This window comes from Aulonocara stuartgranti, assembly GCF_965226115.1.
Source record: "Aulonocara stuartgranti genome assembly, chromosome: 22".
NCBI classification, from domain to species: domain Eukaryota; kingdom Metazoa; phylum Chordata; class Actinopteri; order Cichliformes; family Cichlidae; genus Aulonocara; species Aulonocara stuartgranti.
The window spans coordinates 17,502,449-17,529,135 of NC_138957.1; the positions used below are offsets into that span (position 1 = coordinate 17,502,449).

The window sequence follows — 26,687 nt, forward strand, 5'->3', positions numbered from 1 at the left end:
AGTAAGTTGTATCAGACATGTCTTTTCTTTTAAATTCCTAACGACCAGTAGTGCGAGTTGCACATACAAAAGAAAGGGGGTTTTTTGGACACTCAAGGTCATTCCATATAACATCTGGGCCAAAGTTTATGTGTGCACAGGTCTCCTTTCCTTGACCCCATAATTCAAAGCTGACTTGAGATCCATCAGACCACATCCATCTGCCTTCTTTGTGAATGTCACCAAGTCCGATCCAAGTGAAGACATTTTCACCACTTAAGGTCTTACACAAGGTTTGGATAAAATTATGTTCCTTCAGACTGGATGGACACAAGGTTGGTTCCCTCTGACACACAGTGCAGCTCTGCATCAGCCCAGGTCATAGTTACAGCATTGTGCATGTAGCAGCTGTAGCTGTACCAGGGGTTGGGGACAGTTACCACACAATAAATGTACTTCTTGTTCATCTGAAGTCGATAGAGCACCCAGAACCAGCAAGAAGACAAGGTCATCGTGTTAGGGCTTTAATCCGTCACTTTTGATAAAGTGTGTTGCTGGAATTTAAAAGGTGGATGTCACCAAGAATCCTATAGAGAAATGTGACTGGATGCTTTCTTTTATGGACCCCAGAGAGGGTGAGTGCAAAGTTAGTCAAATATCACTGGCCAAAAGCACTTTCTCCAAATAAAAAACTAAACTTCATTTGGGCGTAACTGCACAGGATTTGAATATAAGACAGAAAAGACCTTCCCTTCTCCACTGTCAGTCAGATTTTGACATAATCAAACATACTTCAGAGATTACACTGAACCGAGTCTAATACGACTGTCGTCGCATCAGCCACCACATTCACTCGTCAACATCTACATAGTATCCGAACATCGGCCAACAAAAAGACAAACACCTGGAGATATGTCACATAAAACCTATAATTTATTCCTTTTCAGTAAAATCTTCACATAGTAAAACGCAGCTTTAGAAAAGACGTGACTTCAGCCGTCTGAAGGTCGAGGGGAGACAAAGGGAGACGTATTGCTTTGTGGTTGACTTTCTTTTTTTTTCCCCATTTACAACAGATAAATAACATACCAAACATAGGCATATATTTACACATCAACAATATTACAATAGTACAAAGCCTTCAACATGTCCTCTCTTGTATTGTGAACATTGTGGTTTTGTTTTGTTTTTTTCGTCATGCAAACAGGTTTTAAACAACACTGTTCTAAAAAAAAAAGTAACTTTAGACACTCATAACAGTGGCCGAGTAACACTACATAGAGTCTCTGTTGGTCTCCTCCCTATTACAGTTTTTACTGCTAACAAAAAAAAGCAACAACAACAAAAGAAATCTGATCTCTGATCTGGTCCTCTGCTGCCCTCATGTGGCCACAGAACGTGACAGCAAGTCCTTTTACTTTCCCTCTTTTGCAGTTTCAAACCACAAACATCTTCTTCTGCACTGTTAAAGTTCCTGACATGGCACAAAAAACAGAGACATTTTTTTCCACCTATGAAATACATAAATAAACAATATATTACAATAAATAACTTCTGCTCTCTCAACACAACGAGCAGAGGTGTGTGTGCATGTGCGCTTTGTTTACAGGTTAATAGTAAAAATGACTACCACGAGGCCTTCATGTGACACTGAATTCAAACAGATCATGGCTCTCATTTATCACCTCTAGCCAGGCAAAGAATCACCAGCTTGCTTTCCCCACAACCAAAAAAGGAATCTTTAAAAATTTGAAGAGAAAAAATAAAGCCAAACAAATTAAAGTAATAAGAAGGTTAAATTTGTTTAGTGCAGCAACGTGCAGCAAATGATGGCAAACATCAGATGTATACAGATGAATGCTCAATCCGACTTTTAACTAATTCTGAACGTGTCAGTTTTCTTTCTCTAAAGCACGACTGGACTCGAGGATTTTACACGACTCCAAGACTCTTGAGATAAATACAAAGCAATGAAATGCAGACTAAAGCTGTGTCTGCAAAACACTCAGTGACAACAAAAGGGTTAGAGTGTATATTTCAAAGAATCTTTAATGCACAGTGAGAAGCAGCTTATAACACAAGAACTATGTTTAACGTGACTCTTCACCTTCACATCCTTGAGTTCTTTCTTGTAAAGAACCAACGATGCCTTTGGCACTAAAACAGTGTCAAGAACTTTAAGAAGGTTCTGATCTAGAGGTGGAAAAAACAGCTCTTTGCTGTGAAAGTGTTTAAATGATGATGGTGGACACTTGTGGCAACATTTCTACTGTATTGCACTTCATCCTAATGTCTTGCCTTAGAAGAATCAAAAACAATGCAACACACATGTGGCAATGTGGAAGAAAGCCTACAGATGTTTCCTCCCACTCAGCAGAAATGTATTGCTGAAAAAACAGGCAAGACATGAACAGATATCGGGCACAAAACAATGAAAATACTAGTATGTTTTTCCCTTAATCTCTATTTCTCATCATCTGTCATTACTCCTCTGTGATTCATCCAGTAGTCAATTTCTTTCGCAGAGTGATAGTTTGTGTAACAAGACGGCAGATTCTACTAATGGAAATATTAAATAAGGGTTTTTCACGTCTTATGGCTTTATCAACAAGACAACAACATAACTTGGGAACTAATTGGATTCAAAGTAGATTTCTTTAGGAGAACCACAATTAAAAGGTTCAACAATCTATAGAAGAACCAAAATTAAATATCCCATCCATGCACGTGTTATTATACAGGAATTCTCTGTAATTGTGCTTCCATTATTCAGTCTCTCCCTTTGTTATCTTTCAAAGAGTTTACATGAGACCACTTCTGCATGAAGTGATATTTTCAGTCAGTAGGAATTAATTGAAATCTCCTCTTAACTCTTATTGAACCCTTAATGATGACCTCTGACACCTCAGCATATATCAAGAAAGATGTGGTTTTATGACCATTAGACTAGTTTCTGGGTTTTTCTAAAGGTAGGCAGAGACCGCCCTCACTAACTTCTGAGGCACACTCAGTCATTTTGTTCTATAAGTGGACCTGAAATACGACAGAAACCACTCAGGTTAGAAAAAGCGCTTCAAGGGGTACAGAATTAAACCACAATTCTGTGGCACAAAGCTATTATTTATGTCTTGAGTTGGAATACTTTATCTGTCTAACACAATAAAACACAACAACAAACATAAAAAAAAGAACATAGCTCTGTGCTGGGGCCTTGTTTCAACAGAAGCCCGATACAATCTCACACACACAACCTGAACTCAGTCACGATGAAGTCAAACAGCATCTCAGTGAGAACTAAGACGTCAGATTTTCCTTATTCCAGGAAATAAAACTCTGTGACAAAAAGACACGGATTCCCAAACAAACCAAGAGCCTCATAGAACAATCTGTGCTGCAAGACTCCACGTGAGTTTTGGCACTGAAAAATGTGTAGGTCCATATACACAATGCAGTGTTATCAGTAACTGTTCACACAAAAACACCATAGAGAAGAGTGCGCGAAGGGCGTCGGCCTTAAAAGTCAAACAGGAGTTGGACAAAAAAAAACTTCAGCTTGTCCAGTGTTTCCTTCACTGTTAACGGTGCACCTTGACTCACAGACTCTATAGATCACAGAGAAAGTCTGAGTGAGTATCGCTGTGGAAAGTGTGCTGCCTCATCACAGTAACAAGAAAAAAGCTGCACCCCATCAACTAAATAACTACAGCATGTGCGGAGTTAATGTATCACAAGTCAAAGATGTTCCATGTAGATAAAATCAGATTAGAGCACCCACAGTAGCGATTGTGGCCACAGGTCCTTCACTCCTCTACAGGTGCTTTTGTGTTTGTAGCTGAACTGAAATGTAACGAGGAGGCTATCGACTCCTTACTGACCCCTCAGGGGGCACGACGACGTGACGGCAAAAAAAATAAAGTTTAAAAATTCCACCTGCTGAACAGGCTAATAAATAACAAAAGATCGATCACAAGAACAAAACGATGACATACTCAGTCCAATAGATACTGTACAAACTAATTACAGCCTCCTCTGCTCTGTGTCTGCGTTTGGCAAATCTCCACTTCGCTGCGCAGATTCGGTTCTTGTAGAAAGTTCACAGGTCGTGCGCAGTTTATGAATCCTTTCTTGGCATGTGTTTGGCTTTTACCAGAGCACACCTTGTTGTCCATTTGGCACCACAGCTGGTAGCATAATTTGTTGTCGGCATGTGACATTGTCGTGTACAGAGCGTCCTCTACGTCACACAGCAGCATTTCCACCATTGTGTCTCTGTGAGTGAGTGAGTGAGTGAGTGAGTGTGTGTGTGTGTGTGTGTGTGTGTGTGTGTGTGTGTGTGTGTGTGTGTGCATGCGTCTCTGTTTAAGCGCGGGGCTCCAGTTTGTGTGAAAGTTCAAAGAGCGTCTGCTGATTGTCGATAATGTGCAGGTAGTGAACGCTCGCCCTCACCTCCGCACTGTCGACCCCAATTACCTCGTTGCCTAAAAGACAAACGCACACACATCAGTGGATTCAACACAACATACACACACAGTTACTACAAACACACTGTATTACAGCCTTGGAAAGAAATAAAAGACTGTCTGGAAATGGTTGCTTGGAAACTGGAAGAAACTGACTCAGGTAAAAATGCAGTACACTAACTGAGCTGCAGATGGCGACAGATTCTTCTCAAGGATTTGAAAACAGCATAAACAACAGCTTCCAGAAGAAAAAACAACTATCTTTTAATATTTATATTTACTTTTTGATGTCATGGCATTATAGATAGACACAAACTTCTAATGTGTAGTACATACATATATGTGACAGCTCCTTTATGGATTATAAACTACTGGAAGTATATGATTTGTTTACACTGTGAAAAGTATATACCATATACTTAATAAGTACCTAAACTTCAGCAACCTGCATGTTTGATATGTTTTACATTGGATGTCCTTCCTAACTACACTATAGAGTGATCAGAAGCGCGACTTTGAACCTAAAGATTCAGTTCAGTAAAAAAATGACATAACCCACCTGACTGGTCACTTTGGCAGTGGCGAATCATTCTCACCGTGTCTGCAATCATATGCTGTTGGTTTAAGAGAACACATGTTGCATTAGGGTGACATTAAACTGGAAAGATCACATTTGTTCTGGTAAACATCAAGAGCTTTTCTTTTGTCCAAAACATCCATCTTTTTACAAACCAAACACATTTCAACAGGCCAGCGTTTTACTATTGGTGATGGTGGATTCACCACTCAGCATGTACTCTGGAAATACAAAGCATCTACTTTCATCAGTCAACTTGACAACAAATAGTAGATGGTGCCTTCATCAGATGTATGATGTATTCACCACAGATGCAACTTGGTATTGTTATAATATATTGCAGAATACTGACAAAACAAAAACTACAGAGCACAACAGTCCCTGCTTTTTTAAGGACCCTGAGCACAAACATGAATTTCCCATTTGTTTTCTCCACTGACATTTCAGAAAAAGCTCTTAGTAAGTCTGCTTTGGATGATTACAACATTATAGCTCATAATCAAAACACCCATGAAAAATATAAATGTGATTTTTACTTCCAAAATCTCACTGTTGCACTCTTTCATTGTCACAATACAAATATCCAAGTATCGTGACCTTATTATCACCTACACTGCAAAGCTTAAGTCTGCAGAATAAATCTAGAGAAGCTGAAAGGAAAAAATACTTAAATGTCACATGGAAATGGTTTGAGGCACTGAAAGACATTAAAGAAATGACTCAAACTCACCAACTTCTCAAAGTTGACCAAGTTGTCATGGAAGGTCTTATTTCCCTCGTGGATAAAAGTGATATCTAAAAGCAGGAGACGGGCTTATTAGGGATTCATTCAGTGTTTCTGTGTGTGTGTGCGCACGTGTGTGTAGGATTTAGAGTAGATACCTTTTAAGAGAAGAGGCATGAAAGGGATCTTAGGAGGTTTCATCCTCTTGAAGGCTTCTCTGTAGGCTTTGTGGTTTAGAGATGGATCCTGGAAAAAGAGATGGAGGAAAACAGAAAGCAGAGTAAAGAAAAGGAGGAAGCATTTAAAGGAATAGCACATTTTCATCTCTGCGTGTTTCTCTATCTCTGTCCACCAGGTCTCACCGTGATGAGTTCCAGCTCTGAGAAGAGCTTCTTGAACTTCCCCGGACATTTCTGAAAGGGAAAGCGTTTGCTCAGAGCTGGACTTGAAAATAGGCATCGTAATGAACAGACTCAGTTCTGTTAAGACTTACCTCCCACGTTTGGTTGAGTCGACTGACAGCAGCTGTGTTGAGACCCATGATGATGGCAAATGCAGAGTTCAGATTTCTCTGGGCTTTACAGCTGTGTGCAACACAGGCAGAAGCAGAAAAATGTTATTAAAAAAAGGAGATAAAACATGATGTGCTTAAAACATACTCTTCATTTTGTTTACATGACCACGTGTGTGTTCTGTTCTTACTGAGCTGCAATCTTGATAAACTTCTTGAGAAGCTGTACTCGCTTGTTGAGCGACACACACATGAGCACCTCGGACATGACCCACTGCTGGACCTCGTTACAGCGCTGCAGCAGGACTGAGAGCGCCGCCGTGTGGCCAGTGCCAGGAGCGCGGCTGAGAGTGTAGTACACCAGCTCCTGCTGCATGTTGACGGAAAGAAAGAGTGTGAGTGAAACACATCAAGAATCACACATCCTTGGGTGTGTTCTCCCTCTATAAACGAGGCTACCTCGCCATTGCTTGTTTCACTCTAATCTTGCTATTGCTTAATTTTTTTGAATTTAAAATCAAAAACTGAAACAAAAACAATTCTCGTATACGATATAAAACCAGGAAAGAAAAAGAAAGTGCTCAAATGTACTCTAGTACCAAATGGGAAAGCACGCCAAGATGGAGCCTGTGTCTCTTCATCTGTGCTATGTTTAAAGTTTTTACAAGAACAACACATCTAAAAAGCCACTCAGCTGCTGGCTGAGCTGTGCTCATGATCCAGGAAGTCTCGCTGAGCATTTGCTTATATTCTGATGCGTAAACTTCAGCAGCATCTGTCGTCAATATGAATTTATTTAAAACTCTGTGCATACACCACATACATTCATCTGTATGAGTGGATACCTCGTGAATGGATTTGAAGAGACTCCAATCCAGGTGTGTGAGGGCAGCTGCCACATCCCAGGTGTTGATGCCCAGGAGTCGAACTGGCCTCCTGCTTAGCTCAGCACTGTCTGTTAAAGGAGGCTGCACATACAAACCCGTAGAGAAATTTAAATTATTGCACAAAAAGACAAGGCATGCTCAAATAAAATCCTATCAGGAGCATTAGTCAATTTGCATCTGCATCAGTGTGTATGTGGCATTATGGCCACATCTGTTCTGGGACCTTTTCATTTATCAGCTGTTATAAACGCCGATAACGATAGTGCTGCAGATAGCTAATATCGCCCCACCAACAAATCAGCCAGGCTCTAGCCGCTAAGACATTCAGACATAGATCTCACTCTGTGATGATGATGCCCCTTTACAAAGGTGCCCTGAAACGGCACTTTCCAGTCCAGATGTCACTGTCGGGCAACCACACAATAATTGTGGCTCACACGTTTTCCTCTCCTACTGAGTCAGAGTTAATAACAATCACCAGGCCTGAGCCTCTCCAGTTTGCTGCTGCATGACTCATTGCAACACTGAAAATATGTCTGCTGGGGAAGTGAAATACTCATTTTCATGCCTGATTTGTCAAGAAAGTGATACAGAGGCTAAATAACTAACTTTGTTTGCTGTGTTTTGCTTTGGACCTGCAAGCTGCAACTTCAGCTTCTTTTAAAGACTGAATGTTACAGAAAGACAAAAAAAAATGCAGCCATTTACATACCAAGATCTCAGTAAGATCCCTGCGACAGGCCACAAGCTTTCCTTGTGGGGTCAGAGACTCAGAGTACACACAGTCACTGGGCTGTAACACCCTCCGCTCTTCAGAGACAAACACAGACAGAAGGAGAGAGATGAACGAGAGCCAAGAAAATGGATCAGTGATTCCCAGCTAGGAGGACTTGTACAGCTATTTTTGAGGAGCAGGTCAGGCAGCAGGAGTAAATCCCACATATTGCTTATATTAGAAAACTATCTTGACTATATGTTCTACTTGAATTGTGCTTGAATCGCATTTACCTCCAGTGTGCGACACCACGGCGAGCACCATGTCCTCTTCTGCTCTGTCCATCTTCAGAGCCACAATCCGCAGAAGCTCACGGGCCTCCAGCGAGGGATGCGTGTGGACACTCAGGTAGGAGTCGGCACTCACGTACACGCAGCAAATAACTGAAAAACACGCAAACATGGCGAGAGTAAATGTCTAAAATAAATGAATGCTGAAATGCTGGAGAAAGAAAACTTCAGTTAGTTTTTGCCAAAAATATAGTTGAAAACACAATTTAAGCAATTTGCATGTGCAAACTAAAATTACACTCCACAACTGTAATTATGCATAACTGTGTAGAGTTTGGGGCAGTGATTGTGTATGTCTGTGTCTGTTACTCACCCTCTCTGGTATCGGTCTGTGGACTGCGGAGCTGCAAACAGTTTTCCTTCAGACTCATATGCTGATACGTTTGTTTGCTCTGCGAGAAGAGCGGAGGACAAATGGAGATTTGAAATGCTTTATCTAGTCTGTGCTGGATGTTATTAGGCACTGATAGCACCTATATTATCTCCATCAGCACCTACACTGCTTAAAGAAAATCTAAAAATGTTGTTTCTGTGTTATTTAACAATGCAAAAATACAGATCCTCCATCTGTTTTAGCTTGTTGTGGATAAGTCAGTAAGTACAGTGGCCAATGTGAGTCAATCTTTTTCTAAATATGTGACAGATTCTCTCTCATATCCATTTGTGTGTTATACCTTTTGGTTTGGAGGGCAGTCATCCACCGTGCTACAAGAAACAAAGAAACTAGTGAAGGAGGTTACGGGTAGTCAAAATAAGGCAGACAGATGAGTTTACACATCATCACATGCTTCTTTAATGTCTCTTACTGCCTGCGACGCAGAAGTTTCTGAAACTCCTTCAGGTCTTTCTCCAATATGGGGAACTCGTACAGATCTTCTAAAACACACCTGTACAGAGTCTGACAGACAGAGAAAGGAAATGTTATTAAAATCCATGATCACATGATTCATGCTAAATACTTCTTGACTAATGGTAAAGGTTGTCTGAGCCAGAAAAAAAAAAGAATGTGTCCTCACTCTATTGCACAGCAGGCATAAGAGCCAATCACAGCTTTTAGTGTGAGGAACATTTTATAAACACATGTATACAAAGACTGACCTCAATGCAACATAACAACCAGGATCACTCTGCGCTGACTGTGTAATAAACAGCTGTGTATGTGCCATAGTTATCTGAACTTATTGCGTTAGACTTCACGTCAGTCTTGTAGTTTAGTTGGAAAGTCAGTGAGTGTATTCCTGCTTGGATTAAGTGTTTTAACGGCTGCCTCTATTGTTTTCCTCAGGAGGAGTGTGGGACGAGAGACAGCAGTGAGCACGGGGAGTGCAGAGACACAGGAGCAGAGAGCACTAAACTGGGACTTTTCGGGAAGAAGACACGACACGGGAGTAAAGGGAGAGCACGGGGATTTATTGCTTTTTTGCACTGTAAATAAACGCACCGCTTGCAGTGAAGAGTCCTGCGTTCTGGGTCCTCCTTTCCCCACATCCCTACAGTTTGCCCTGGCAAACCGTGACAGAATCCCCATAACCAAAGTTAACTTAATCAGATTGTCTTGATTCATTTAGCCAAACCCCAAACTGCTTTATTTGTAATTGTTTTATCAAAATACATGCTGTCTAATAAATATGGAAGCATCAGTTCAACATTTTACATGTATCTGTTACTTGATGTTGTACTTTTAAACCCAGATACTAAAAGAAAAAGAAAATCTATAACGCATTCTGTGTCTGATACCTCAGCCTGCATTATCTGCTAATATTAATATCCATTACATATGTTTTTTCACCTCTTCTAAATAACTTAGCTCTTTATAACACATTTGTCTGGATGCACATCAGAGCTAAAAATATCAATTGTATAAATATCAATTTTACTTTGACTACGTTGCCACACCAAAATCTTTGAATACTGGTGTTTTAGGTCTCATTGCCACATGTGTATAAAAATCAAAACCCTAACCAGGCAACCTGCCTTTACAAATATTTGTTTAAAAAAAATGTTTCGCTCTAAAGAGCTCAATGAATTTGAGCAGAGTACTGTGATAGGATGTCACTGTCATAACAGGTCAGCTCATGAAATTCCCTCTCTCCTAGATACTCCACAATCAGCTCTAAGTGGTATTATAACAAACTGGAGGTGATTGGGAACGGCAGCAACTCAATTACAGAACGGGGTCACCGAGTTCTGAAGCGCATAGTGTGTAAAAATTGCCAACGCTCTGCTGACTCAGTAACTGCAGAGCTCTAAATCTCCTCTGGTGTTAACATCAACAAAAAAATTGTGCACCGGGAGCTTCATGGCATGGGTTTCCATAGTTGAACTGTAGGTGTAATGTGTAGGTGGAGCAGCACAGACACCAATGCTGGGAATAGACTGCTACATTCCTAAACACATGCATTCTGTTTAACTCCTTTAGTTCCAGTGTGATAGTTCATCCATCACCAAGTGCAGTACTTAAACCTATGCCTGGACATGTCACAGAATAAGTGACGCAACTGAATTAGCTCTCAGAACTTGCACGGATCCACACAAACGCACACGCATCTCCAGACGCCTCCTTATCGTTGTCATTGACCCACTGTAGCCTCCGGTCCCTATTCCCCTCTCGTTCCTCTGTTACTAGGCAACTATCACCTGGGTTACACACTCCATTTGAGATTATACCAATGCCAACCCTACCACTTTGGTTTCCATGGCAACCCGGCACCGAGCAACGGAGCCGTCAGGTTACGGAGGGACAAGTGATGTGCGAGTATATGTGTGTGCGTGTGGGTGTACACGTTTGATTGTGTTGTGTGTGTTTGTTTGTTTCCCCTTCGGTGTCAGAGACATCCCGAGTCGATGCAGCGAACCATGTGAAAATAACAAGAACGCAGACAGACGCAAGCAGCGTTTGTGAAGAAAAATGTGAGTTATGGGAGGTTATGTGACACTTAGGATTCTGTGTGTGCTTTCAATCACTACCATGCCCATACGTGATACAAATTGAAGAAGCTACCAGATTATAATGTGGAATAAAGCATCATAATTGTATAATAATTGTCACTGTTATTTTGGATTCTTCTGTGAAGTCATACAAAACACATCTCACGATACATTCAGAAACTCCTGCATTTTATTATTTGCCAGAAGGATGAGATGAATCTAGTAATGAAGGATTTGCTTGTGGGAGAAGGCAGGAACGCCGATCAGTTTGTCATCACATGCAGCAAGCGCACACATGTGCACAAACACACATACACAAAGCTCCTTATCCTTTCTAAAAAGCACTTGATGTCCAGTCATGCAGAACTTAAGGAAGGACAACTTAATTTAGAAGACAGGGAGACAAATGAAGATGAATGAGCCTTTTGATGTTCTTCAGCAATACATTTAAGAGAAGACAAGACTGGATCAAACTCAACATGTCTTTAAAACTATATAATCAGAAATAGTGAAGAAGGCCATACCTTCATGAAGCTCCTGACGTGCTCCTCTTCCTTTAGGAAATCCTTATAGAGTCTGCTCCAGTGGGAAACAAGCTGCAGTACTTTACGTTTCCTGAAGAGGGCATCTTTGCCCTCCTCCTGGCCCCTGCAGCGTGCGCTGCTATAGGTGACTGTGGTCAAGGAACAACAAGGGGGAATATGGAGTCTGAAATATGTGTGTTAATATGACTGTGTTTGAATCAATGCATGGTTTTCCTTGTAAGGATATTGTCCCAGCAGGGCCTGACAGAGGTCATGAGTGGACATGAACACCAGATACGTTAACAGGAAATCATCCAGCAGCATTTCTGAAAAACAGAAAAAAACATTGTTAAAAATCTAAAATCCAAGATATGTTTTCTCCTTATCTGTGGGATTAAGATGTGAAAAGCCAAAACAAAGTATTTTATATTCTTCTATCTTTCAATTAACTTCTGATTTCCCCAGATGAGCAGCAGAAGTTAGTTTCACTTTAAAAATCAATTACAGCTTTTTAAGATACAAAAGAGAGGTTGAGCAATAAATCTTCAAGCTTGAGCTCAATGCCCTATTTTCTTCTTTTACTTGCCCTTCGACTAGACTTAAAGCAGCAATAATCACATGTTACATGAACAGTGTCTCTTTATAGTGAGGAATCCAAAGATAATTATAACCCATTTTCACAGTTCCCAGCAAAGCATTTTTAATAGTACACATTTATTATTATTATTATTATTAATAATAATAATAATAATAATAATAATAATAATAATAATAATAATAATAATGATACAGATGGATACATAGCAAACTACAACTCCAAACATTCACACTCTTCTCTTTCCCTTTACATGGAGATCTCCCCCAGAGGTTTCTTCCTCTTAAAAGGAAGTTTTTCTTTCCCACCTACACAAAGTGCTCGATCATAGCCAGCTGTTTGACTGCTTAGAGTTTTCTCGAGAATACTGCAGTGTCTTTATCTTACAGTATAAACTGCCTTGAGACAACCATTTGCTGCATAATTAAACTTGGATTGACATTAATTTAAATATTCTGGAGTTTAAAGTTACTTTCTTATGTCACCAATCACTCCCACACAGTCCTGACGAAGCAGATTATACTTTCTTTATAATTTTACCCAAAGCTGCTTTTTACTAAATATTGAGCTATTTTTCTTTGTCAAGAGAATTTTTGATGTCTCACCAGGTTTTTTGGGTCCCCGGGGGAAAATTTAAACAAACCTATGACAATGAGCAAGTCAGGCTTTTCTTCCTCTTGGCTCATTTTCCAAACAACTTCAAAAACAAAAAAAAACCTACTCAAATTTATCAGAGTGGAGCGAGCTAATGTGCAAGATAGAAGCCAAGAGTGTGTGTGAGACTCAGCAGGTGATCAATGGGTAAGAACCAAATATAAACAGCCCTCGTGGCAGATGGGTAATGAGCCATTGTTGGTGCTGTGAAGAAGTTGCTCTCTCTCTGTGTGTGTGTGTGTGTGTGTGTGTGTGTGTGTGTGTGTGTGTGTGTGTGTGTGTGTGTGTGTGTGTGTGTGTGTGTGTGTGTGTGTGTGGTGTCAACTCTTTCCCTGGGAAAATGTGTGACCCACATATGACTCTGTCAGGCAGAGAGCAAAGAAATCAATTATAGAAGACCGAGCATAGGCTGAAGCATTAATATTTTATCAACGGCCTTTGCTTTAAAAATAAAAACACAACTCTTGAGAAATATTTTAAGCAGGTCTGACAGTACTTATCACTTTTTCAGAACCCCGTTCACTCACTTTCCTCACACTTCCTATTCAATCTGAGGAAGTGGAGCCCTTTCTTGACCATTTATGAGTTCTTTTCCTGTTTCCCACCCTCTGTCTCTCCATCCTAAAGTATCCCCATCTACCCCCTCCTCCACTCCACACACCCCCATTTTTCATTTTCTCCTTCTTAGCGATTACATTTCCCCCTGCTACTTCTCTCCTCCTACATTCACCCTCTCCCAGCTCTCTGTGATGATAAATATCCATTTTCATCTTCAACATATGCCCTCTGCGTTTACCCGCTGGCACACACAAAGTCAAACACATGCGCTCAGACACACACATAACACCCTGATGAATAACTCACTGAGTTCTGACCTTGGGCATTTTATCTCTTGTGAGAGAGAAAGGGGTGGAAACAAGAAGAGAGAGAAACTGTGTGTGTGCTGAACTAATCGCACTAATCTGCTGCTGTGTTTTTGTTGCGTCTGTGTTCTCTTTGTGCGTGCACGGTGCACGGTGAGGGGTGTTTGGGGTAATCGCTGCGGAAGCGTGTTTGAGCCTGTTCAACATGCTGCACCGTTAAGCCACCTAAAACGGCATACTGATGCATTCACTCACACACACACGCATACACACACATACACATATGTGCTTATTCAGGAAACACCAACCATAATGCAAAGGTAGACATAGACACACACACAGATGGGGAGAAGATGAAGATAAATTTTGCATTCCCACTTCCTCCCTTCCCTGTGCTGTCATAAAAAAAGCAAGTGTTTTCTCATTTTCACTAAATAAATATCAGACAGAGCTCCTCCACAAAGACCATCTCAGTCCTCTCTTGCTCTCCTTCTCTCTCTCCCACATTTATCTCTCCGTCTTTCTTCGTTTGCTTCCTGCAATTCAGTGAGATGGCTCCCTGTGGACTGTTGGGAACTGGTGGTGCTGAGGGGGCTGATGCATAAAGGAGCCTTGTCTAGAATAGATGCTAACAGACAAGTGCAGGGTTTTATAAAATGAATGCCGGGACCCAGACCTCCCTCTGTGATTAAAGCATTATTATAGTGGACCTGGGATCTGTGATGGCTCTGAAATGTAATTAGAAGGAAAGAAGTCAAGACCCATTGATATTTAAGAATGCCAATTTTTCACCACGATTTTAGTGCTTTCTAAATTCAAATATGATAAAAGATTAACTAATTACATCAAGGATTGCTAATATTTCCTGAGTAAAAGATTACTGCACTATAAAACAATCCATAATGTAATAAGCTAGACTTAAGGTTTGTGTAAATGTGACATGACAGTTAACACTGAAATCGTTTGCGGCACAACTGCCTAAAGCACCCCGTGGCAATCATTTCACAAACCCATTAGAGCATTTAACCTCCTGAATGCTCCTCATATTTGTGGCCACTGACATGGCTGAATGAATGCACATACACGCACACCTGGATATGGTTTGAGGGCTGACTCATGCAGCCACACACAGGCTCAAACACAGCAGGGAAATGCTCATACCTCACAGGTCTGACCCAACTTCGGGGAAATTAAAAGAGACAGAGAGATCGGGGCTGGGTTGTGTTGTAACTTGCGCAGCTGGGAAACAAAGTCCTTGGCAAGAGGTGTGGGGCCTCATTTAACACAAGATACTAAGACTTACAATTAAACTCTACACATTTATGCCATGATGTAGATGGTTCTTCACAAAGACATGCCTCTGACTACAGCTTCAAGGACAATCAAATGTGTGTTTGTGTGTTTACATGTCTCCAAACTCACCGCTCTCCTTGTTCTCTGGTGCCCCTCTTTGGTCATCCAATCGTAGGTCACTTAGCAGATGCTCCAAAATCTTAAGCGGCGTACCGGACACCACCACATACCTGTAAGATGAAGAGTTGCAGTAATCTTCCTCAATATAGCAAGAGGACCAAGTACCACTTGTGTTCCTCCACCCTGCCACCCTGCCTTCGTCCATATACTCCTCCGCGTCGTCGTCATCAATGTAGCGAAAATGGGGAACATTAAATGCAAACATCTCTGACTTGCTTCCATCACCATCATGACTGCTATCCTCCTCTTCATCGTCATCGTCTTCATCACTATCTTCATCTAAATCCTCCTCTGCCTCTGCAAGCGTGACTAGCTCAGAGGTCATCTTCATATCTAAACTGTTCCCAGTTCAGCCCTGTAAGGGTCGCTCATTCTGGATGCAAACTGCTCTGCTGTCTGCTCCTGTCAGCCGAGAGCTCCAGAGATTGAAACCCTCTCTCTGACAGCTCCTACAGTAACTCTGACAGAGAACCAACGTCTACGGAAAACACTGAAAACTGCTTACACACACATACACATACACCCACTTAACCTGCCTGTCACTGACACTCCCTGCATTGTGCCTTAGGTCAAAGACTGTGGTATGCTGTGCTATGTGTATTCAATTCAAAGAAATCAACTTCGAAGAACTGCACTTGGAAAGGAACACAGATGTGTAATTATACGTACAGCATAAGATCCTAAAACACACTGATATATGGAAGGAAGTAAACCAGTCTTATGTGATCTATTTTCCTCTTCCAGCTGAAAACAAAAAGCCATTCTCTCCTTCCTGCACTCTGCCAGAAGCCAAAGCATACATTATCCTAGACAAACACATACACGCCCACACAATTTTGACAGCCCTACTGATATTCTGCTTGCATATGCAAAAGTGTGTGTCTGCAACTTGATATCCCAAAGAAAAAAAACTAAAAACCCAAAAGAGACAGGAGGACTATGATTATGTTTTCATTGCCATTGTTAGTGTGGAGGGCCCTCATTATGCAGGAGGAGGGACCAACCTCTTGTCGCAATCCTCCTCTCTGGACCCGCCCCCGGACGATGTTGGTGAGGGCCTGTCCGATGGCGATGTCACTGATGATGTCACTCTCCGCAACACCAATACGTCCCGACCTCTCTCCTTTAGACAAACCCTTCCTACCGCCTCCTAAAAGAGAAAATGTGAGAAAAATATAACATAGTCAGGCAAGGACAAAACCGCTGGAAGGCGATTAAAGGAGTAGACGCAAGATTTCAAACAGTACAGAACAATACGACGCATCCCATGTGACTTTCTTACGTACTCTGTAGTGGATTTGAACACTCTTTGTGGTTTTTGCCAACTTTGTTTATTTCCCATCTGCTTTTACCAAACATTTAAGCAAATCAACTGCCTCCTTTAGCTTATAACTGTGGTCTCTACGTGGTGTTCAATAAATAATATAAAATTAAAGCGAAGGATGCATTTAAAACAGTAATTATATAAAATATGGTTTGTGTGATTCTATTAAAGAAAGCAGCTAGCATGCAATTCTAGTTTTTGTAAACCTCTCAGATATTGCCCTTATTATGTGTTTTTCCAACACATAAGCAAACTCACACCTCAGTTTTAATCCACACTTTTAGACACTGCCTGTGTTGGCAGCTTCAAAGGGAAGGATTGCATTTCCTCTGCCTTTGGAAAGATTTCAAGAATTATATTACAATGAGGACATCTATGAATGTCAGCTTTAAATGATCTCCGGCTCCATAAATGTGCAGCAACTTGATCCATGACTCTGATACACGCACACAAACACACAGACACACGCTCCTGCTATGATGGTGCAGTGTAACAGTAACAGAGCTCCAGGTGAACGAAGGAGCACAATAAGAAAGAGCCGGAGGAGAAGAGAGAAAAGCAGAGGAGAGAGAGAGAGAGATCAAAGGAGCAGGAGAGCAGAGATGGATAAAGAAGCGACGTCTCTCCTCCAGATGCTCGCTGCAGTCTCTGTCCCAGCCAGAAGGACTGAGCAGCAGTCACAACTGACACAGAGAGTCAGTGCAAGGCTGTTTTTTCTCTTTAGCTGGCCATAAAATTAACAATTTAGATGTAACATTTCCACTGACTGATAAAAAGAAACCAAACCTCTGAAAACAACACTAACTAGATCTTAAAAAAATGTGCTACGCCTCATAAAAGTGTGAACACCGCACTAGATAGTAACTGCTTTTGCAACGATCTGTGTCTAAAGTGAAAATACAGGGAGTGCAGAATTATTAGGCAAATGAGTATTTTGTCCACATCATCCTCTTCATGCATGTTGTCTTACTCCAAGCTGTATAGGCTCGAAAGCCTACTACCAATTAAGCATATTAGGTGATGTGCATCTCTGTAATGAGAAGGGGTGTGGTCTAATGACATCAACACCCTATATCAGGTGTGCATAATTATTAGGCAACGTCCTTTCCTTTGGCAAAATGGGTCAAAAGAAGGACTTGACAGGCTCAGAAAAGTCAAAAATAGTGAGATATCTTGCAGAGGGATGCAGCAGTCTCAAAATTGCAAAGCTTCTGAAGCGTGATCATCGAACAATCAAGCGTTTCATTCAAAATAGTCAACAGGGTCACAAGAAGCATGTGGAAAAACTAAGGCGCAAAATAACTGCCCATGAACTGAGAAAAGTCAAGCGTGCAGCTGCCAAGATGCCACTTGCCACCAGTTTGGCCATATTTCAGAGCTGCAACATCACTGGAGTGCCCAAAAGCACAAGGTGTGCAATACTCAGAGACATGGCCAAGGTAAGAAAGGCTGAAAGACGACCACCACTGAACAAGACACACAAGCTGAAACGTCAAGACTGGGCCAAGAAATATCTCAAGACTGGTTTTTCTAAGGTTTTATGGACTGATGAAATGAGAGTGAGTCTTGATGGGCCAGATGGATGGGCCCGTGGCTGGATTGGTAAAGGGCAGAGAGCTCCAGTCCGACTCAGACGCCAGCAAGGTGGAGGTGGAGTACTGGTTTGGGCTGGTATCATCAAAGATGAGCTTGTGGGGCCTTTTCGGGTTGAGGATGGAGTCAAGCTCAACTCCCAGTCCTACTGCCAGTTTCTGGAAGACACCTTCTTCAAGCAGTGGTACAGGAAGAAGTCTGCATCCTTCAAGAAAAACATGATTTTCATGCAGGACAATGCTCCATCACACGCGTCCAAGTACTCCACAGCGTGGCTGGCAAGAAAGGGTATAAAAGAAGAAAAACTAATGACATGGCCACCTTGTTCACCTGATCTGAACCCCATTGAGAACCTGTGGTCCATCATCAAATGTGAGATTTACAAGGAGGGAAAACAGTACACCTCTCTGAACAGTGTCTGGGAGGCTGTGGTTGCTGCTGCACGCAATGTTGATGGTGAACAGATCAAAACACTGACAGAATCCATGGATGGCAGGCTTTTGAGTGTCCTTGCAAAGAAAGGTGGCTATATTGGTCGCTGATTTGTTTTTGTTTTGTTTTTGAATGTCAGAAATGTATATTTGTGAATGTGGAGATGTTATATTGGTTTCACTGGTAAAAAAAAATAATTGAAATGGGTATATATTTGTTTTTTGTTGAGTTTTTTTTTGAATCACAAACATACCTGTATAACATTTAGAAAAAAAACTGAGACAAGTTTGCAGAGAGCAGAGAGCAACACACACACACACACACAAACACACACACATCTCTGGTATTGTACGATGAAAGGATCAGTCTGATCCCAAGAGACAGCAGGTGGGATCTGACTTGTGTCAGACAAAACAATATGCCCAAAGTGGTGTGTGTGTGCAGACATGTTTCAGTGATTCATATTCTATGGGAGTGTGACACAGATGTGCAGCAGCAGCCATCACATCCAGTGTGCTGTAGCGTGTCTAATTCCTTTTCTAAAGGAATGATAATTGCTGGTTGATGGTACCTTTACACCCCCTCCAACTTGTTAGAATAGTAGACTATCAGGCTGATCACCTGAACAGTTATTCAACCATCACACTTCCATGTTTAGAGCTCGTACTGTGATAAGCCAACAAGAAAATAAATATGTCATTGCACTGGGGTTTGTTTGTTTTTTGCTTAGTTCTTCTACTTTATATAACATTAAGTGTTACCTTAAGACCTTCCAAAACACAGCAAAGTAATAACTTTGATATAATTATTCTATACAGAAGAAACCTGAGCACCACCCCCTAACTCTTGTCAGGCCCAAAACATTCATACCAAAATAGCAAGGAATGCAACTGTGAAATCCCCTAGGGCTAAACTTTATCTAAATTTCGAGATAAACACAAACACTAAACTAAGCTGAATTCACAGACCTGAAAAGCAGACAAAAACACCATCCACCTGTAGAGAACAGGGACTTTCATAAAAGGACATAGTCCTAATTACATGATGTTTAATTTCCTCTATAACATGCTAAAAATAATCATACGGAAGGGTTAACAACACAGAAATGCAAACAGGATATTAGCAAAGCAGTGACAGCTCATCTGACAAACCATTATTAATCACATTATGGCCTGGCACAGACACCACGCCCAGCGACCCTGATCTGGTGCCGAGATAACAAGTTTGGTGGCCTAAGGGTCTAAAGGGGACACGGCACTGAACAGAGACTGGGATCGGCTTTATCACGAGTCTCCCTTCTCTATCTCTGTTGACGCTTCCTGTCACTCTACACCATCAGATATATAATAAAGTGCTCTAGAAATGCACTTAAAAAAACACACCCATTATGTAACCAATTACAACTACTGTAAAAACAAAGGAGAAGAAAATGTTCTGCCTTCCTGATTCAGTAGCAAGCTGTTGATCTTTCCGACAACACTTACATTCTTTACACAGATGCCAAGAAAAACAACTCTGAGCCAAGAATGGAGGAAGGCAGTGAGACAACACAAACACACGCAAGATCAAAAATCTTTCAGAAAATGCAGCAAAGTAAAACTTGCAGCAGTAACACTATGACAATTAGTAACATGCACGCAACATCTCACATACGCTTCTACGTCGTAAGTGCAAACAGCAAAATGAGAGAAAAAGCGTTTAATGTAGCCATGGAAAAGACGCAGAGGCATGAAAAAGTAAAACTATCCAAAAGGGCACTTGTGGAGAGGAGGGGTCAGAAAGTTATGCAATAGAAAAAGACAGTGAGAACAAAAAAGAAATGATAGATGAAAGGCAAGAGCCTGGGAAGTAAAGTGAGGGAGACAGAGGAGTGTGGGAGAAAGCAGCATTTACAAAAGACAAAAAACAGAAACATTTTACTCAAGCTGCCATGCGTTTTAGCAAAACATCTGATATGAAAGGAAAAACAGGGGATTTCAGGCAGTTACACATCAATGACAAAGAGAGAGCTTTCCAAATAAATAATGGACCTGTTTCAATGCCTCCTTACTTTACTGTCTCCCAATAACACCAACATATCAACCTCTAATGTATAGACTAAAAAAACTGTAGGTAAAAACTGTGGGTATGACATTTCTGAAATGTCTCAAAGGCATAAAAAAAAGAGCTTCTGACATTTCTTTAGACAGTCACTTGTTCTCTGCTAACAGGTGTATCGGTCCGTTTCTTCCTGTTCTCGTTGCTCCTTCCTCAAGCTCTCCTGCGTTCACCCAATTTTTCCTGTCCCCCCGCTCCCTCGCCCCCTGTCTGTCTCCAAATTGTGCAGACTTCATGCTCGAAAGGTTTGAGAAGTCGAAGCAGAAAAAAGAAAGCTCAGAAACCTGGGGACACGCTGCACTCGTCACAGGGTCAAAGAGTTCAATTTGAGTGTGAAAAACGAAGGATATATTTATTATATATATATTCAGCTTTGTACAGGATTTGAAAGTCTCTTTTACCCTCACTGTTTCTATCAGTTAGTCACACACAGACACACAGCATGACGTAACATTGTCAGGAAAGGTGGATGCCCATGCAAAGCCTAAAGGAAGCACTCTCTGTTCCTTTCCTGTTCCTGCTAATGTATGTGTGTGTGTCAACACTGACCAAGCCATATCTTTGTTATGATAGCTCTGTGCCTGATTCCTGGAAATAATGGATAAGAGTATAACACACAATGCTTTTAAGTCAGCAGCACACAGATAGTATGTGCAACCACACATAGTGGGACACACATAAAGCATTAATCCCAAAACCTGCCCAGTGTGTAGTGCATGGTGTAACACTGAAGAACCCTTTGTGTAGGTGGACCTCTCGAAACTTCTAATGCTGATTAAATGTGGAAGAGTAACAAAAATGCAAGTCAGAAATGACTATTGAGAAATGGAAAAACCCAAAGCAATGCAATGACACATGAGTTAAATCACTATGGAAACAGCCCACACTGGTTTGTCAGAGCTTATCTGTCCCAAAAAAAAAAAGAAAATCACCATGACAACCCAGTAAAAGGAGAATGGTTTCTGTTGTGTATCGAGCTGGTCGTCTAGCTTTGGTTTCTGCTAAATTCTGCAGCCTGAGCTGAACGATGAGCTGAAACAATAACACCTACGAATAAAAGGTCAACTGAGTTTAATCAGGGCTGCAAAGCATCTTTGTTTCAAAAGATGTTTTTAATAATTTATGATGTTGTTTGGCTCAAAACTGACACACGTATTGGTCACATGCAGTTTAAACTGCTTACACTGTAGTGCTATACAGCAACACCTGGGGATGTCACACCACACTTTTATGCTATAATATTAAAGGCATGGATAAATCAAATAAGAAATGTGGCCAGTAATGCACCTTACACTACTTGTGTTCTGGTATATGAACAAGTGCACTTTTTCTTTTCAACAAGATTTTGTCAATAAGGCACCTTAAATGTAAATTATACTTTGTAGAGAAAAAATGCTTTCAGTGCTGATGCGTCATTTATGTAAAGAAATCTACACACAGCCAGGCTGCTTTGAATTTCTGTTTGACATCCTGGAATAACCAAACAGTGTTCTGTTTACTCTGACAAAGTAAAAAATGGGCACGACTGCAGGATCAATAAACTACATTAACTTAAAGCTATACTTGCTCAGATTTATGTTACATGAGATAAATCCTTCAAGAGTCTAAATACAGATATAATGATATTGATACCTAAATGTTTAGAGCATAATGATTAGATTGGAGTCTAGTTGAACTCTCTCTTGCATCCCTCCTCTAATATATAAGATGATAAAATACAGTATATTTTTATTGTGTACATTTTCAAGAAATGAAACTAGATTTATGCACACTTTAGAAAATCCCTAAGGCTGGGCTTCAGTCAGACTCACACAGACACACAACCACGGTGATGCAGGGTGAAATGTGACTGCATTTCCTTCGTTTCCGGCCCTCAGGTGTACTGTAGAGCAGGATCATACAGTACAACGCTTCACTAACACCCCGCTCATTATCAGCCCACTCTGACTCAGCCTGCCACAGGGCAAGCAGCACATGAACATACACATGCAAGCGCCCACGAATGATTATAAGCTCTAGCCAGCAAACTGACACACACACACATCTACACGCACACACACAGTACTTGACAGCGTGTAAAAAGAGTATGAGATCACGATGCGCTAAGCCATTATTAACACCCACATTAGATGAGCTACAGAACTGGTGTATGTTTAAAGTAAAGTGATCTGAATGAACCCGAGCTCTGGGCGTCTTCAGTGATAACTTTAGTTGGCGTGTGCATGTCAGTGCAGAATTGTGCCCTCATGTACTGAGAAAAGGTCTAAACAGGCCAGGCGTGCTGGAAAATACATGCATGCATGCGTGCCTATCCCTTAGCTGGACAGAACCACCAATAATGATGGTGCTGAGGAGGATTTACTCGCATGATCCCTGGCCTGAATCCATGAGTAACTCTGACCTGAGGTGTGTGTGTCCCTGCTTAAAAATGATGACAGTAATGACAACATTAACCGCATGACGTCCATTACTCTCCACTCACATTAAGCGTGCAGCCACAACTCTGTCTGCAGATTACATGGTAAGAGTTCACAAGACAACGTCAGCAGTCCTGCCGATACTATAAGATGTACTATAATATCAAACTATAGCACTCTCTACTCACCGCCTGGTTCCTGTCGGGTAGACGGTAGTTGTGGTTCTGCAGCAGCCGACAGCCGTCTTTGGCCAGCCGCTGCACGGCCTCCAGCCCCAGCCGGCTGGTTAGCTCCTCGCGGCCGCACACGGTGCCCATCCCTCCGCCGCCGCTGCTGCTGCTGTCCCGCAAAGCACACACACCTCCCAGCTGCAACGCAGGAGGCATGAAGACATATCTCAGCCCGCAGTCCCAAGACATTGTAGAAACACTCAGAGTATGTTTGAGGAATGGAGGTCAACAAAGTTTGGTCATAATCCAGAAACACACAAGGAGAAGTTTTCTGTTGCCCCTATATATCCATGTGAGTAGGATAAGAAAATGTGGTAATCCTAGCTCTCTCTATCTAATCTTGTTCTCCCTGTTATTATTACTTGTCTCTTTATTCTTTTCTATCTATTACAGTCACTAATTCCTTTTTATCTACTGAACTTCTCTTTGTCTCAGTCTGACTGCTCTGTGTCAGAGGATCTGGTGGAGAAGGAATGAGAGTGTGTGATTAGTAGTATAAGTGGGCGGGAGTGGGTGTCTGTGTGAGAATAGTGTGCTAGGGTGCAAGTGTGGTGTCTGTCTCCTCCCCTCTATAGTCAGTACAGAAATCTGCTACTGTCCTGGTAGTCTAGCTGAGGCAGATGAAATAAGAAAGTGGATAAAAAGGAATGTATAACATCGTGACCTTAAAAAAGGAAAATGAAACAGGAACATATTTCCCTGAAATAGCTCAAGGATTCTGGAGAAACCAGTGCTTTTGTCCCTAGATATACCTGACAATAGAAAACATTACTGTGTGCTAGTATGATGGTTATCACCGGTGGCTGGTAGCCTGGTCTGTTTATTTTCCTTGGAAGAGAGATAGAAAGGGGACGGGGAGGGGGGGGGGTTCATTTGGCTGGGAGTGGGTGGGTATCCTTTCCTGTGGGCTCAACTATCCCACGGTGCCATGTTCCAATAGAGGGTAACACACACCCCTGCAGAACATCGCTCATTTTTGTTTACTAGGAAAACACCCCCCCCCTTCCCCCAATGGCACCACTTATCTGGCAGAATAGCCACGTACACATAGACATTATATCACAACCCCTGTGCCATGTCCCTTACTACTTCCTGCAAACCTGCTTTCAGCTTCCTGTCAACGACACACCAAGATAAAACGCTGACAAATGTGTGTACTTGAATTGTCCGCCTGTTTCTTTGATTTGCTTTAATTTTTCTATGATCTTCAAGTGTTTAAGCTAAATTAGAAAGCATTATATTTTAGAGCCTTTTGAGTTTAACAAAATATCTGCATAGGTTAAAAAAAAAACTGTACGACAAAGGAAATGAAAGTTGAAATTCACATTGTTATCCTATACGTTTTGCAGTTGTACTTGTTTATTAACATGCAACACCTATGTTACCACTACAGTCTGCAGCAGCTCCTAAACAGCTCCTGCAGGATCAATGTAATGTCTGGATCAGAGTCACTATTCGCTGTATCCACCTGGGTTGCATAGCAGTTTCCACAGCATTCACGACTGTACCAACATAGTGAGGAGTCCTACATCATTTACTTGTAAATGTACATTAGTGCCTATATTCATTTGCAAATGACTAAATTATGCACTTCATTTGTTGCTGGTAATTAAAGCAAAACTAGTTTAATGCGTTTGTAGTCAGTGAGAGGCAGAATGAGGAATGAGAGTGGAGAAGACGATTCCTCGTTAAGAACAGCTCTACTTCGAAGCGGCTGGATTCACAATGTGTTTGGGCTCATTTGGATATTTTCTCTTTTTCCTCGGCCAACAAAACAAATATGAAAATTTGAGCTTGTCTCATAAATAGCTTACTATGTTAGCCAGAACTCACTTCCAAGCTGCCAAAATCCAGATAACACGACATATTCAAACAAAATAACACTGTGCAGTTAGACTTTGTGGATTGATATTTAAAAGGAGGGATCAAGAGAGTAAAAGGAACGTGTCACTGTCAATTAGCTTTTCAGTATATGTGAAATATAAAAATCCACAGAGGAGCAACAACTGAGCAACAGCACAACACAAACACATACCAACAACATCCAGTGAACTGAACAGGTTATAATAGAATTGCTGCAGTCAGAAGCAAAATATAAATATGTTTAAACATATATGTTTTACTCTCTAAAGAATACTTTATCTGCTTTAGACCTCCACATTTTTTTCAAATTGATCATCATTTACACTGAAAATAATAGAGACATCTAACACATCACAAGGCATCACAACAAGCTGAAGTGTGATGAGCCAAAAACCAAAGAGTGGAAGTAAAATGTAAAGTGATCCGTTGGCTCTGTGTATGAAATGGTTTATGTACATCTAGGAGGGATGGCTCAATGCACAGTGCCTTTTTCCTATGATGAACTATTTCTGTCTTGACTGCAGTAGTCTCCTCCAGGAGGTCTCAATATGCATGGGGCTTGAGTGGTCACTAAATGATTATCTGACTACCAATATTACAAGCCTAATATGCTATGGCCTTTGCAGTCACCCCAGATCATCCCACCTAGGAGAGGCTTAGGACCAAGGTGTCAGGTTAATGTATTTTTAGCATTTGAGAGACACAAATTTCATTATTAGAGGGTGAACAGCTTACGATGCACTTTCACACATTGTGACCACACAAACTAGTTGTATCAAACTGTACTGTCCACAAACTACACTTGCATGCTCCAGGCAGACTTGACAACAACTACTTCTTTGTGATCCATGTGCATGTCTTCAAGCACGTATAATCCTAGCTTTAGACAGTGCTCTAAACCACCATCATCAAAATACCAACTAGGGAATAACCTTCAGAAGAATGGTGTTTCACCGATGCTAAAAAGCACTGAAGCTATTCTAGTGTTGCATGATGACCCAGCACCTCACTACGACGCTATATGGATTTTCCTTTAATCTGTCACCCATCTGTACACATTACTATATGTGTGCAATTGTGTTTAAAAGCTGTTCTTCCTCCTGTTTTCTTGCTCTTTCCTCATTTCTTCGGTGTATCCACCGAATTAATAATTCATAGAGAGAAAGTTCTGGCTCTACATAGTTGGGACCAAACAGATCTCCCTCTGCACTTTGCTCTGACCCTGTTTTCTACATTCAACCCCATGTGTACCCCCTACATAAATTCAACCTGCAACCTTTAAGAGACAAAGATAGATTAAGCAAAACAATTATCATTTTTATCTCTTCATTTGGAGGGGATCTACAAAGTCTGTCTGTGGATCAGACTTTGTATTGCTGCATCAAGGAGCTACTAGAATGTGTTTATTGTGCCCTATTTAGACACTGAAATAGCTTCTTAACAGTAATGCAACAAGAACACAAACTGATTCGGCTGTAGGCCTACTTCAGG

At 41.2% G+C, this 26,687-nt stretch overlaps 1 protein-coding gene across 1 annotated transcript in view; it reads right to left on the minus strand.

The window, feature by feature from the left end:
• Nucleotides 1-890: 890 nt before the first annotated feature.
• Nucleotides 891-26,687, minus strand: part of rapgef5a (Rap guanine nucleotide exchange factor (GEF) 5a) — a 49,991-nt gene continuing 24,194 nt past the window's right edge. The window contains exons 9-26 of the mRNA XM_082520345.1: nt 23,292-23,471; nt 16,245-16,390; nt 15,190-15,290; nt 11,903-11,981; nt 11,656-11,800; nt 9,010-9,101; nt 8,878-8,908; nt 8,517-8,595; nt 8,147-8,296; nt 7,851-7,948; nt 7,097-7,219; nt 6,443-6,621; nt 6,234-6,324; nt 6,103-6,153; nt 5,899-5,986; nt 5,747-5,811; nt 4,999-5,053; nt 891-4,457 (exon numbers count right to left, since the gene is read on the minus strand). Coding sequence (XP_082376471.1) covers nt 4,339-4,457; nt 4,999-5,053; nt 5,747-5,811; nt 5,899-5,986; nt 6,103-6,153; nt 6,234-6,324; nt 6,443-6,621; nt 7,097-7,219; nt 7,851-7,948; nt 8,147-8,296; nt 8,517-8,595; nt 8,878-8,908; nt 9,010-9,101; nt 11,656-11,800; nt 11,903-11,981; nt 15,190-15,290; nt 16,245-16,390; nt 23,292-23,471 — 1,872 coding nt within the window. The 3' untranslated portion in view covers nt 891-4,338. The remainder of the gene's footprint in view (nt 4,458-4,998; nt 5,054-5,746; nt 5,812-5,898; nt 5,987-6,102; nt 6,154-6,233; nt 6,325-6,442; nt 6,622-7,096; nt 7,220-7,850; nt 7,949-8,146; nt 8,297-8,516; nt 8,596-8,877; nt 8,909-9,009; nt 9,102-11,655; nt 11,801-11,902; nt 11,982-15,189; nt 15,291-16,244; nt 16,391-23,291; nt 23,472-26,687) is intronic.